This window comes from Xenopus laevis, chromosome 9_10L (assembly GCF_017654675.1).
Source record: "Xenopus laevis strain J_2021 chromosome 9_10L, Xenopus_laevis_v10.1, whole genome shotgun sequence".
Classification (NCBI taxonomy): Eukaryota; Metazoa; Chordata; class Amphibia; order Anura; family Pipidae; genus Xenopus; species Xenopus laevis.
In genome coordinates, this window is record NC_054387.1 from 52854505 (window position 1) to 52870289 (window position 15785).

Sequence of the window (15785 nt, forward strand, 5' to 3'; positions counted from 1 at the left end):
GCAACCAATTAGAAAAATTCCTGGGACATTCAGCTCTTTTTGTTTTCAGTGAGGGATCGTTAACATATCGCTTAGACTGAGCACTTTATTTTGAGTCACATTGATTATATGTCAATTAGTTGCTGATAGATCCTCATTTATTCCTCAGGGAAAACCCTCTACTCCCCTCCCCAACACTTTCAGGGTTATAGGATTACACTCTATCTATATTTATGGCTGTTGCTGTGATTTAAATACAATAATTTGCATGTTGTAATGATTGATCGGTAGCCTTCTTCTCCATCAGTCATTTGGTGGCACAACAGACTAGAGAAATAGCAAAATAATCAGCAATCAGGCTATCCACTTTGGAATCAAGGCGGTACATTTAAGAGCATAACGTCCCTTCCCTAGGGGGTAATTTATCAAGGTCCGAATTTATCTCAATTTCGTCTGCTACAAACTCCGATCTAACCCGCTCGGGTTTTTAACGTTTATTTATTATAAAATTTTTCCGAAAATTTGCTTTGCAGGAATAGCTCAGATTTTCACGATTTTTTCATGAATTTTCCCCGAAAAGCTCAGAAAACATAGTGAAATTGCCCGAAACCCCAGACACTGTTCCCATTGACTTTTATGCAACCTCGACAGGTTTGAGATGCCGTGTTTTTATATTCAGGCTTTTTAGCCCTCGGGGTTTAATAAATTCTGAAAATATCATGATTTTTTCAAAAGTCCGATTTTATAAAAAAATAATTTTGGGGGAATTTCGGGTATTCAGAGCTTAGTAAATAACCCCCTATGTGTCATCAGTTGATTTACTACAACTAACAGAATTGCCATCTAATTTTGTGGTTTTCCTATTCAAGGAAGATTGTGATATCCCCAGTGGTTCTATAGGTATGAGACCACACCCAAAATAATTACACAGAGATGAGAAGCACTGTTAGAGCTCTGGGGTCTTAATGTAAGAAGGTGGCCCCAGCCCAGTCTCACCTCTTGTATCTGCTACACAATTACTTACTGAGAACAAATTACACAGGGCAAAAAAATTATCCCCTGTAGATACACTTATTCAGCATGTCATCCAGTATGAACTCGGGAGAGGGTTCCTGGGCTTTCAAACACCATCTAGTGGGCAGAATCTATACTGCAAACAGCATCATCTGACCATAATAGCCCCCCAGTGTTTCTTCCAATATTGTTCTATTAATGAGTGTCATGGGAAATAAAAAGTATACTCTATCTTAGTGACACTACATTCAGCAGAATATGGATGTGTCATACTTTGCTATTTAGAGGTTACCTATGATACTAATAGGCAGCGCCGTTTCGGTATGCATTGCCGCCTGAGGCGGCTCCAGTAATGCCGCCCCCCCCAGCCCGATTCGATTTCCGGGGGGGAGGCAGCAACGCTAGTGCGGAGAGCGCAATTGCGCTCTCTCCCCCTAGTAAAGCCGAATTTCCGGTTCAAAAACCGGAAATTCGGCTCTTAAAGGCACCAGGAGCGGCTTTTTGCCGCCCCTGGAAACCTAGCTGGCGATGCCGCCTGAGGCGAGCGCCTCAGCTCGCCTCATTGGCGGATCGCCCCTGCTAATAGGAAGAAGTACACTACAATACACTGTTATAGAGGAGCACTGTCTCCATTCTGTTCTCCTTCTGCACAGAAAATATCTTGTAGATATTGAGACATGGCAAAGATTTCTGTGTAGATTAACAACTAGTGATGGGCGAATTTATTCGGCAGGCATGAATTCAAGCCTTAAAAAAAACAGGTGCCGGCATCCAAAAAACAGTGTCAAACACAGACGCCGGCGTTTAAAAATGAGATGCGGCGCCATTTCCATAATTTTTCTCCGTTTCACGAATTTCGCCTGAAATTCGCCCATCACTATTTACAAATCATATTAAGAATTCTGTCTTAAATCCACCAAAGGATGGCAGTATGCAAAGGGCTCAAAGCCTGCCTGCAAGGCAGCTGGTGCACATAGTGCAGAAAGGGTGAGTATATTTAGAATTCTTGCCTGGGCTCAGTTCAGACCAAGGAACTATATGCATTGCGTTTGTATGTTCTCCTATATTTGTGAAAATTTCCTCTTGCTGCTTTGGTTTCCTCTAATAATATGGTGCTATGAAAATTAAAGTTCAGAGCGGCATATGTAAAATTAAAGTTTCCCCATAGTTTACTATGTGTTGTAGATGCTGGGGAATGAATGAAAGTCCTGGAATCTGGTGGATAATCCGTGGGCCAGTGCTGCTTTGTATATTGGTATGTATTCAGGGTTCCTGTGGAGTCCCCGTGCAACTGTATGAAACAAAGATGTTTTAAGGGTTTATGCAGATTATGTATATAAAAAAAAAGAGACACGTCCATCAAGTTCAAACTTGCCCAAGTAAAACCATTATCTTCTAGTTCTTAAGCTGTGTAAGGGGGAAAATATTTATTGACTGCAAAAAGCCTCCCATCTTGGAATAAGGGAAGCCTTGAGGAGTCAAAAGAGTATGGTAAGTCAGTTTAGCAATTTTTTGATCAAAAAAATTAAACCTGATTCTTTTTCTTGATCACAAATATTTTTGGGGAAAAAACCCTGAAAAATTAGATTTTAAGGTTGAAAACATACCTCCCATTGATTTGAAGCTCCCAAATATTTTCACTTGAAATTTTGAGATTTTTTCTTAGCAGATGCATTTGAAAACTCATATACAAAAAAAAATCACGATCAGGTGTTTTTACCATGATTTTTTCAATCTCAAATGTTAATAAATAGGCCTCCTTACATTAGTAACCTTTAGGGATGAGCACATTATTTAGCCTGGAAAAGATTTGTGAAATTTGCATTTTTTGCGAGTGGCGTTCATTTTTGCAAATTTGTGTTAAAATTTTGCAATTCGTTTTGTATTGCCATGAGAGAAAACACTAAGGGGGTTATTTATCAAAGCCCAAATTTATCTCAATATTTTCTGATACAAACTCAGATAAAATCCGTTCGGCTGTTTTTTTTATGCTTATTTATTATTACATTTTCCCAAAAATTTGCTTTGTGGCAAAAAAATTTTCAAGATTTTTTCTGATTTTTTCATCAAATTTTCACTATTTTTTCCGGGTTTTCACTTGAAAACTGTGAAAACTTCAGGCAATTGCACGAAACCCAGCGCACATCAAAAAATCATTGGAACTTCTCCCATTGACTTATATGCAACCTCGACAGGTCTGAGATGCCGGATTTTCAGATTCTGACTTTCCCATCCTAGGGGTTTAATAAATTCCGAAAAATTCGTGTTTTTTTAAAAGTCCAATTTTATAAAAAAAAAATTCAGTTTAGTAAATAACCCCTCTTGGGTCAGATTTATCAAGGGTCAATTTCGAGTTCATAGGAGTTATTTTAAACTCCCACAAACTCGAAATTTGACCAAATGCAATTTATTATAAAAATCTAATTTTTGAAACGAAGGTGAATAGGATCGACCCGCAAATTCGAAATGAATTCTAATTGAATTCTAATTGAATTCTAATCGAATTCGAATCAAATTTGATAAGAATCAAACTAAATGTTAGGAAGGCTGCAAGCAACTCCAAATTGATCCCAGGACCTCTTCCATTGGTTAAAACAGAAATTTGGCAGGTTTAAGGTGGCGAATAGTCGAATTCGAATTCTTAAAGGGCCAGTGTATGATAAATTTAGAAAATCTAATTCAATTTAAAAAAAAAACTTGAATTGAATTTTAACAATTCCCTAGTGGAATTTGACAGTTTTGGCCATAAAAAAACTCAAAAATTGTAATTCAAATTCAAAAATTGTTATTCAAAAATTCTAATTTTCAATTTGACCCTTGATAAATCTGCCTATTATTAACTTCAATGCATGTGGCATGAGCAAAAATGACCATTGACTCTCAGAATGTATTTGACTTCAAAGCATTTGGCATGATAAAAACAATAGAACAAAAACCTTCAATCCACTCCAATGCAATTGACATGAGGAAAAACTCTACTAGTTTTTCCGTGATTGCTTCAGTGAAACAAAATGAATAGAAACCTTATAACCTACTACAGGAGTTTGTATGAACTAAAACTGCTGGATTAGTTAAGGGACCTTAATCCGGCCTGTATTTCCCATCATGCTCAGTATTATGGGGGCAGAAAGTATGGATAATGGATAAGTGCTATTTTAGATGTGCCAGTGTTACTCTATCACCTGGTAGAACGCTTGGCTCCACCCAAAAGCGTGATAGTATTTTTGTCATAAACATATGAACAACCCTTCATTTATAAGGCACAGAGCCAATACTGTGCTCTCTCCACATAAGTAACTTAGATATTGCCACCTGCCTGTGACAAGAGGGTGCTGTTAAAGAAATCTCAACTATGCGTCTAATGACCTTCATACTCTGGGAACAGGTTGCGTTAGAAGCTGGTAGGCAAAGGGCCTGTGTAACTAGTGATGGGCGATCTCTGCCGAAATATTCGCGAAACAGCGAAAAATTTGCAAAACGCCAAGTCAATGGGCTTCAAATTAATTTTGGCGCATGTCAATTTCGCCGCAAGCGACAATTTTTATAAGTGAGACTATTTTGTTCAAATGCATTAAAGTCAATGGGCGTCTGAATAATTTTGACCGGCGTCAACTTTTATGCGTGTGCCAATTTTGACGCGAGCCAAATTTTTTTGGACGCAGCAGATTTTTCAACCAATGAATTTTTGCCGAAGTTTCAAATTCGTTCACGGGAATTCAACGCAAATTCGTGCCAAATGTATTCGCCCATCACTATGTGTAACAACTATGCAGGGGCAGCCCTTTTGAAATATTCATGGCACTTTACATAGACCTGCTTACCATCTCTGCATCCAAAAAAAGAAGACTTAATACAGCAGCAATTTACATAATGCAAAATTGTTTACTGAACCAGCAATTGTACATAAATATAGTAGCTCCACTGGGGCAGGGACTGATCAGAATGATGTATCATCTCTGTAAAACGATGCAGGAATGTGTGCTATATAAATATCAGTCCCCATAAAAAAATATTGGAAAAATCATTTACAAAAAAAGGATTCTTTTAGCAGATCTTAGGAATATTTATGCAAAAATAAACTGTTCAGGGCAGGCTAATTATTTTCTAAACAGTACGAATCTGCAAAATGTGTATTTATTTCTTTAAACCTGCAACGTTTTATGCAGCTTAAGACTTTTATTATTGTTTCCAATGAAAGATGAAAAGAATAAAATCAGTCTGACCTGTAAAAAAAAAAACCCTCTGCCTTTCTGCTCTGAATAATAAAAAAGTGTTTATTTAAGGAAACCTTTCTTTTTGCAGATCAATTTTCTTATATTTATCAAAGTTTTGAAACTCCTGTACTCCAAACTGAAAGCTCAGCAAATGAGGTACACGGATTGCAAGTACAGGTAAGGTGCAAGAGCAGTTTATTTTAAAGATGGGATTGGAATTTTTTGGATACCTTTCGAGACAATGATGAGAATACAACACGCACACTTCAGCCATTCTCTGGGTAAATAAATCAAAGCTCCCTAGAACTTAACCAGGTACAGAGCTCTGATTTTATCTTTTACCCATGGTCAGACCCCCCCCCCCCGTAAATAAGGAAATCCACAGGTAGTCGTTCCTGTTGTGTCAATGCCAGCCCCCTCTGCCTGAACAACAAAAAGATAATAAAGCATTGGAGAGGTTCTTGGAGAAGTTTAAAAAAATATTTCTAAAACCGTTGGGTTGGATGGAGATGTGACTATGGAATATTCTGATATTTCCTGCTTTTTGATTTAAAACAAAAACATAGTTAAGTTGCTGTATTGTTTTTATTCTGTGCCACAGACTGGCGAGAGCCACACTCGCATTGATACCACTGCTGGGGATGCACCAGGTTGTCTTCATGTTTATTACAGATGAGCAGGTAGAGGGAGTGACGCGACATATCTGGCTCTTCATTCAGCTGACATTTGGCTCATTTCAGGTAACGGCCTAAATACTCATTAGATTAAAACTAAACATAATAAATTGCAATCATAACACATATTGGAGATAAGAAATCAGCAGATTGTTTTTCAGAGTTTTTTCTTTTCTTACACTGTAAAATAGGAAAAGGAAGGAGAGCAAAGTCAGAACTAAGGGAATAATGTTTTTTCTTTTAGGGATTTCTGGTGGCCACATTCTATTGTTTTACCAATGCAGAGGTAAGTACATACTTCAGTTCTTATCCATTGTGAGTATACTGAATACATCATATGTCCCCTGCTCTCACCGAGCCAGGTTTGTGGATGCAATGTGACCCTGTACTTACTGTCTATCCTGTAAAGGTAGAACACTGAAGCACTCCTGGCTATAAATAAGTCATTCATCCCTGGTCTGGCCAGTCCTACACTCAATTTTCATCTGATTCATTAAGAATTCTATTGCTTCATTATACATTTTACACAGGGACTAAGTTTTTCCTGCAACTTAAAGTGGACCCGTCACCCAGACATAAAAATCTGTATAATACAAGTCCTTTTCAAATTAAATATGAAATCCAATTTCTTTTTTTTATTAATGCATTCATAGCTGTTGTAATTTAAAAATATCAGCTGTCAATCAAATATTGCCTGCCTCTCCTCTATGCCTAGGCATGGAGGCGGGGCAAGCAATTACTTTCACTTTCCACTTTACTTGCTGCTTTCAAGGTTAAAACTCCCAAACATGGTTGCCCTTATTGGTCACCACTGGGATCACCTGACTATAGCTGGTAAGGGTGGGAGCTACAACATGGAGCTGGTCACTGCTCCTGTATATACTATAACAAACAAGGGAAAGTTGTGCTCTCCACTAATTTTTAAAGCCATTAGGTGAGGGTGCAATGAGGCTGTGACCACTAAATACATATAGACATATATATACATATCCCAGATTGCTGCAGTGTTCTACATTTGTTGGATATGTTGAAGACTGTTAGTGAACCCCATTGGACTGCAACTGCTAAAGCCACTGAAACATGCAGTGAGTGTTATCCTATACCGGACGGTTAGGACAAGGATCTGCACCTTGTGCCACATTATTTGTCTGGTGTGACATGCAGCCATACCCAAGAAAGAAGTGCTCTTTGAATGAACTGTAAGGGGCACATCGTTGCACCAGTTAAAGGGACAGTTCACTTTTGAGTTAACCTTTAGTATGACATAGAGAGTGATATTCTGAGACAATTAGCATTTTTTATCATTTGTGGTTTTTGAGTTATTTAGCTTTTTATTCAGTAACTCTCCAGTTTGCAGGTTCAGCATTCTAGCTGCTATGGTCCAAATTACCCTAATAACCATACAGAATGAGAGAATGGAATATGAATAGGAGAGGGTTTGAATAGAAAGATGAGAATCAAAAATTATCATTTGTTAAGATTTGTAGCCTTACAGAGCATTTCTTTTTAATATGGGGCCAGGGACTCCCCCATTTGAAAGCTGGAAAGAGTCAGAAGAAGAAAGGGAAATAATTCAAAAACTATGAAAGATAAATAATGAAGACTAATCTAAAAGTTGCTTAGAATTAACCATCCTATAGCATACAAAAATATTAGACTACAATGTTCCTATGCCCTCTTTCTAAAGGTAAATTCTACTATGGAAATGATGTAATTGATAGTTTTACTCTCTTTCACATATAACTCATTGACCTTTATGATGTGGATAGAATAAATCCTGGTTCTTGTCAGTGGGAGCTTTTTCTTAGCATTCATTGCAGAAAACATACAAATTAAAACAACATTTCACTTTCATAAGGTTCATAGGGTTCTTTTTTTGCTAAGACCTTAAGACCTTTTCTTTGTGTAGGGCACATTGATTTCTCAGAGTTTCTGAGAGCCTGTGTGGCATATTATTTCACTACAATAGAATAAGATCTTGAGTAGTTTCTTATCCACACAAAAGAAATAATGCATTTAATGATAACAAAGTTCTTTTTATTTTAAATTACCATACAATTAAAATGTCACATACGATAATGAGCAAAAGTTTATCAAGAAGAAGCAACAGGCAAATGTCTTTCTTTCTTGGGTGCATCAGTTCTCTCAAAATAACATGATAAAACAGGAAAATGCAAAGAAAAGCTTTGATGAAAATTGTAGCACTGAGTTGTTGGCAAGTATTGGGCTAACATATTCCTCGTCATTAACAGGTACGTACAGAGCTGCGGAAACAATGGAACCTCTTCCTGTTACATTATTTTCCATGCAAAAGCTATTTCATTGACAACACGGTCAAGTATCAGTCAAAAAGTTCAAAACCCCCAAGGAACAAGATCATCAGAAAAAATGGGTTCTACCAAGAAGACAAGCGTCCCAGTAGTGTTCAGCTTCTTAATGTGAAAGTCAACGTGATTAAAGATTTGAACCCACAACGACCTGTCCAGTATTTTGCAAGAGGAAGTGTGTCAGAGAGTAGTGACGGTGGTTTAACAATGGGTGAAACAATAGAGGAGACCTTTGAAGATCTAAAATCCAATGACTTTCAGATTGATGATTCTGTTATTTTATGAACCAACTGAACTGAAAACCATCGGGGGAAGCCTTCTCTTCTCTACCTTCAGTGAAAGTTCATGACACAATCTAGTGGTATCCTCATAAAGATCCTAGGTTTACTGTATGAATTGATCACCACTTTAACCAATAGTAAGTGATGAATGGTGAGTAAACCCACTTTGACTATAAAACACAGGATCTTTAAACCAACACACAGTTACAAATATGAAGTCTTCCAGCCAGTGTGTGAAGCAATGGTAACACATTTGTGCAATGTTTCTTAAAGGACTACTGAACTGGTTCAGTGATTTATTTGTACCATTGTCCATATCAAAAACCTTAGAGATCTATGTTGTGGTCTATTTTATTAGCTGGAGAATGCACAGCATGTATAGAAATGAATCAAAGTACGTCAAAACCATCTGTCGACTTTCAGGTGCTAGAACAAAAGTATTGATGGTATCTGCTCAACTATCACAAGTTACAGTAATGTTTTGTTTTTAAAAGCCACAGGTACCAATGACCTTAAAGTTGACGCCTAGGAGGCCTATTTATAAAACTTCAAGAACATGTATTTTCCACAATTCAAGAAAATCGTTGCCAAAATAAACGGTCTACGTTTTTTCAATTCAAGTTTTCCAAATTCTAATTTTCAGGTTTTTTCAATAAAAAAAAAACCTTGGCAACCACCATATATAAAAGTCAATGGGGCACAATGGCACCGGAGACTTATTAAAACAGAAAATCTATATGTTTAGCTAGAATCTAGCATATTTATGTAAAAAATGGAATACAGAAATTTGATTGCATTAAGTTAATGGAAAAAAAATGAATTTCAATGAAAATTGCATTTTTTAAAATTCTATTACAATAATAAAATCTGTTGAATGTTGAAAATATAGCCCACATTGGGGCTCGTTTATAAACACTGGGCAAATTTGCACCTGGGCAATAACCCATAGCAACCTAAGGTCCTATGATCAAACGGTTTACACAATTCAAGAAAATTGTGACAAAGTGATTTTTTAAATTCTTATTTTACAAATTTAAAATTCTGTTAAAAAAATTGCAAAATAAAACTGGCAAGCTTTATTTTTATAAGTCTAATTTTTAAAAGTGAATGGAAAATGCATTTTTTTATTGGAATCAAAATTTTAAAACACAAGTTAGCATGATGGAGTTTTTCAAGTTTCTAGTTCTCCGCAAATATGCTAGTAATTTTGAAAAAAATTTTTGCGATCAAGTTTGGAAAAAGCTAGTCTAAAACTGATAAATCCTTATATGAAATGTCCATACTGTGTGTGTGCCTTGTGATGTTTGTACCCTTCATCATGGGTTTAGCAGTTTACTGTTTGTTGTTCAGATGGGAATTTTATATGAAGGGTGTTTAATATTGTTAGTGCCTGAACGTTCCAACATTATTGGGGCACCCTTTCTAAATCTGCCATGGTCTCTATATTGCCATTATTGGAAAAATCATCTCCAATGATGTGGATGAAAGCTAAAAAACAAGAACTGTTATTAATTCCAGTTTCATGATTTTTTTTTTTTATTTCAGCTTATTTTAAAAGTTTAGATAAATGAAAAGGGAAGTGTCACCCTTTTTCACAAAAAGATACTTTGCAGGGCTTTTCCAGCTAATTAAAATGAAAGCTCCAGCATCTCCTGCTGCTAGTAAATTCACTAACTTTCCTAGAAATGTTAATTTATGGTCCTTAGAAAATAAAGATCTGCAAAAGGACACCACCACTGGACACCATTCAAGCCACAAGCAGATAGATCCCTTGTCTGCTGGTAGATCACTTCTAGTACCTTATACATTCTAAACAAATAATAATATACAACATATATATGTTAGCTCTCAATGTGCTTCCTTTGTTATTAGAGCTGAAAATGTATATACATTAAGATGATGTACAATATTAAAGAAGTATATAATGTCTAAAATGTATATATGGCAAAAAGGACACACCTCTGTGTATTTCATTATTAAACTGTGAATATGTAAATGTTAAATTGAATTCAACTATATACGTATATGTAATATATATATATATTTATATATATATATATATATATATATAATATGTTGATATACAATCATTCTATTTGAAAATCTTCCCATATATCTTCAGAAATAATGCTTTTTACCAGCCTTGGACAGTTCTCATTCTGATAATTGACATCCAATCCAGGAGTGGAACAGACATCACCAATACAGCTGTGCAGTTCTGCCATTTCTGGTTCTACTACAGGGGAACAGTTTTGGTTTTTCAAAAGGCAGGATGGCTGTGCACTGGCGCTACGGGGTAAATTGTCTGGAGAGGGTTTACTTCTTATCTGTTGATGATTATTTAGAAGAGTTGGGGTTTTAAGGGAATGAGAAGATAAGTATTTTTTTTTAAAGGCACAGAAACCACAGACATTTGTTGTAGAAGTGAGAAGTCCGATACATGTATCTGTTAGTACAGGCCAAATGTCAGCCTGAACCTTGTACATGTGGTCAAGCAATATGGTCCATGTTTATTAACAAAAAAAATGTTTTTACTGTGCAAATCAGCACAATACACAGCACTGTGTAATTATTGCCAAACACTGCATCAGTTGGTAAAAATATGACCTTGTTTATAGGTCTCCCAGTTAGCTGTACTAGTTGATGGGTCACTTTCCATTGGCAGCAATGCAAAGTAACGCAGTGTTCCTTAGCCTTTAAACTAAAAGACCCATATTGTCTACCCCTGTATTTGCCCCACCTGCTGTTGCTTGTTCCTCGTGAGTATTTCTTTGCATAACAATAACAAATTATGCTTTACAGTTCACAGATCAGTTTTCTAGCACAACTAAGATTAAAAAGAAAGGTTATGGTTCCTTTGAACAAATGTTTTGCTATATTCAGATCAAAAACATTACTATTTGTATATTAGCCACATGTTTTGTAATCAAATTTTAATAAAAAAGTGTAAATGAATAATGCTGCTTATTATTTTTATGTACTCATTCTCTAGAAGGAAAACTGGTGCTGATGATATAATCTCATTACAACACAACAATTACAGAGCTTTAAACCCTGTCCTCCTAATGCTGACATTTAAAGAGTCAGGGATGCTTAGTCAGCTTTGGATGCTAAATGTGTCATTGGTTAACAGCCGTCAACTGAAATCATTCTGCAACCACATGATATGACGTGTAAAAAACAAAAGGTTGGTCAACCTCTGGGGCGTTTTTCCCTCAGTAGATGATTTTGCAATCTATGGTGAAAGCTACATGAGCAATGAGATGATCCATTAGTTATAATAGTGCTGTAATGTTATTTTGGCCTCACACTTACTCTTTAGAGCCCTAACTCTTTTGTTAATGTGGTGGGAGGCTGCCTAAATCCTAAAGACTAGGCAGGTATAGAAGACTCCTACAGTCTAAAATAATGGTGGCATGCAGACGCCTACAGGAATCGAAATGCCTACAGGAATATATTCTGTTGGCTGGCTGAAAAGCAAATGCCTGCAAAAGTGAAGTGGTGACATTAAATGCTCTCCCAACTATCAGTCCCTGGAAAGTCTATCATAGCTCAGTCATTAGCTAGAAACAAACAGGACAATATAATTTCCAAACAAAATGAATTTGATCTGTGAGTCCTCCTCCAACTTTCCCCACAATGTGGATGATCAAACTATGGGGAGATAACAGCCATTCTGCATATTTCCCATTTGTGGCCAAAGCTACCGGAGATCAAAACTTAACACTCAAAGCCTGCCCCCAGTTCCTGAGCAGTTCTGTAATACTGTCACCTGATCACATAAAAGCCAATTATAGCGCTCAGCAGGGTAAATTATTTATTGGGTGCATGCAGAGTTTCAACACTAATGTTTCATAGGCCTGCCCTGAACGTGCAAGCAGGCAGGTTTGGTCCACAATTTTGGCAGGAGATCTATAGCCCCAACATGCCAGTCAAGTCTGTGCACTCTGATTCTACCTCATTCGCTGGGGAGTTACTTATTTACTGGAGATGTCAGAGAAGGGCAGCCATGTGCAAGAGTAAATGACCTTTATCAAAGAGTGATTGTGCCACTCATTTATACACATGCCAGTAGGGCTTGGCACTTAAATACTAAAACATTGTTATGGCAGTTAATGCGAGAGATGCTGCAATGGGCATCTACTTGACTAAAATGATTCCATATGCCAGGTAATTTTAGCGACACTACAATGGGTATCCAATGACTACAGGCAAGCTTGAACATTTAATATGTCATTATATATCAAATCTCAAGTCCTGCACCCTTTAATCTTTACACTGTGATTATAAAATACAGACTAACCTTGCTGCCCACTGGTTGCCTACATATGCCATGTGCGTTGTTTATTTATGTGCGGAGAAGTACCTAAAACGAAATAACAACACAGGCCAACATTACACATGTATCACTTGAGCATATGACCTCAAAACACAGATGGTGATTTAATCCCATTGGCATCCTATGGCAGAATTAGGCCCTAATGCCTGCAGAGAAAGAGTCTAAGCTGATTAGGTTTCTAAGTGCTGGTGTGTGAGGATGATAATTATTTAGCCTTTGTAATGAATGTGATTGATATCACTTTTCTTATTCAGTGGGAAAAACATCACAACAACAAAAAACGAACAAAAGATTGCGCCAAAATGATTTGCAGATTGAATAGAATCATGTCCTTTTTCTCTTAATTCTATTTAACACCAAATCTTATGAATAAAAGACTTTGTGAAAAGGGAAGATTTATAATATTAGACCCCCCCCAAAAAAAGGGGTTCTTTCTGACCTTCCAGACCTTAGGTATGATAAAATAACTATAAATGACTGATGCTCACAGTTATATAAGTTTTTGTGATGGGCGAATTTATTCGGCAAGCGCAAATTCACGGTGAATTAGCGCAATTCGCTGCTGGCGAATAAATTCGTGAAATGGCCGCGAAAATTCGCTGACGACAATTTGCCGGCGTCAAAAAAAAAATGGACGCTGGCGTCCGTTTTATGGACGAATGTGTGCCGGTGACAAAAAAAAAACGGACGCCACCGTCAAAAACGGAGGCCACCGTCAAAAACTAGAAGCAAATTTTTCGCCATTCCCATTTCGGGAATTTCGGCGCAAATTTGCCCATCACTTATCAGTTTAGATTCCCCCGAATCTCCTGGAAGGTTACTCTTTTTACAAACAGGAACTAGCGCAGGAACTAGAGCACAGACAGAAGAGGTTTTGGAAAGCAGGCTTATATTTAATTTAGGCACAGGCAGGTTCAACAAGGTGGGCATATCAAACAGACATTGGAACATATAGGGTAGGAAAGGTAGGTACAAGAAACAGGAACTTGTACAAGCAAGTCAGGGAGGTAGGCATAGACAGAGAGGCAAGGCTGGTAAAGGTTTAATGGCAAGGAGCCAAGGGGTAAACAAAATCTGGAGCCAAGGTCTAGGTGCAGGTCAGTGTAAGCAGGCAGTGTTCAGGAGTATCAAGAATCAAGTGATTATCAGAAAATTCAGCTGTGTACATACAATATCAGGCAGAGTGGACCTACGAACAGGCATGTGACCATTTACACAAGGGGACTTTAAGTATTTTATGTTTGGGATCATACTGGGATCATACCTTCCCAGTGTAAACAAGGGACTATTGGGTCCCCAGGCTTATGTAAATCACCAGGGTACTTACATTACTCAGTCCTTGGTGGAGCTCAGGTTCTTATACATGAGCACAACTAATTGCTATACGGAACACTATCCCAATTTATGAACTCACCCCTTAACCTTTAATATTGCTCATTCCCCAGGGCCCTTATTCACAACTTATGCCCAATCAACAGCTACACAACTACCATCCAAGAGAATCAATAAGACCATTCCCCAGTGTAATTGTTGCTACTGGCACAGGCTTACACTGATGTCACTAATGGAGCTGTCATAGTCCTTCCACTCTTCTTCACTAGGGTACTCACCGTAGGGTGTCATTCATGCTCCTACATTGTATCTGCTGCTTCTTCAAGGGAAAGAAAAATAAATGCGTAAAAAAAGTGTTTAAAGATATCATAAAATACATCCAAGAGAGAAAAATGACAGGCACTCACAGATCCCACATCTAGGCTTGTAAAAGAACTGAAAACTTTATTAAGTCCACAAAAATAGAAAATTACATAGCGTTCCGCGTTTCATGCCAAGAGGTACAGCCTATGATTAAGTGCCTATTAGCACGAAACACGTAAGGCTATGTCATTTTCTATTTTTGTGGCTTAAATAAAGTTTTCAGTACTGTTACAAGCCTGTTTGTGGGATCTGTGAGTGCCTGCCGTTCTTCTCTTTTGGTTGGATACCTCCACCTTAAGCTTTAAGTCTGGAGCATGAGTACCCAGACCCCACGTATTACCGGTGAGATAATAATAAAAAAACTTCTTTGGTTTTTACATTGGGATTCTTTTTTTAAGTTAATCATAAAATACATGACAACTTTAGCTATAGTCTTCTTTTGAAACTCTGTACAACAGAAGCTAAAATAAAACATAATTTCTCTAATTAGATGTCTTCTTTACACTGCTTAAAATATCTGTGAATAATGTGAAGTGTTACTATGCTCCAGACAAATTATGTGCTATTATTGCGAACTGTAAAGTATTCATGTTGTTAGATTAATAAACAGCGCTATGACATTATCATTAGCTCTGTAATGATATATTTGCTTCTAGGTGCGCTGCTAAAAGGATAAACAGGGGTGAGGGGTGAGCAACAGGTCTTTCTGTAATTTGGATCTTCATACCTTAAGTCTACTAGAAAATCATTTAAACATGAAATAACCCTAATAGGCTGGTTTTGCTTCCAATAAGGATTAATTATATCTTAGTTTGTAGCAAGTACAAGCTAATGTTTTATTATTATTAAAAAGGAAATAATTTTTTTACAATTTGTATTATATGATTATAATGGAGTCTAAGGGAGACAGCCTTTCCGTAATTCAGATCTTTCTGGATAACAAGTTTCCGGATAACGGATCCCATACCTGTATTAGACAAAATCCATTCAACAATTCGATTTGTCATATGTTATGCCTGAACCAGTCAGACATAATATAACTTCTCCAAAACCTATAAATGTTTGGTTTGATAGATTTGACATATTATATATTCCATGGGGGCCCATTTACTAACAATCAAATTTCCATTTTTATCCCACAAATCTCTACAAATTTTTAATTTTTTAAAACGCTCTAAAAAGTCGAGAAGTCGAGTGTAAAAACCACAAAAGCTTCTTTATTAGAGCTGAAACCACAATTAAACTCATTTTCTCTAAAACCA

General features: G+C 37.0%; 1 protein-coding gene across 2 annotated transcripts in view; it reads left to right on the forward strand.

The window, feature by feature from the left end:
* glp2r.L (glucagon-like peptide 2 receptor L homeolog) overlaps positions 1–11438 on the forward strand; it is a 106833-nt gene extending 95395 nt beyond the window's left edge. For both annotated transcript variants that reach the window (XM_018235488.2, XM_041576210.1), the window contains exons 9-13: positions 2179–2248; positions 5296–5384; positions 5809–5947; positions 6126–6167; positions 8134–11438. In XM_018235488.2, the coding sequence (XP_018090977.1) occupies positions 2179–2248; positions 5296–5384; positions 5809–5947; positions 6126–6167; positions 8134–8493 (700 nt within the window). In that variant the 3' untranslated portion in view covers positions 8494–11438. The remainder of the gene's footprint in view (positions 1–2178; positions 2249–5295; positions 5385–5808; positions 5948–6125; positions 6168–8133) is intronic.
* Positions 11439–15785: the final 4347 nt, after the last annotated feature.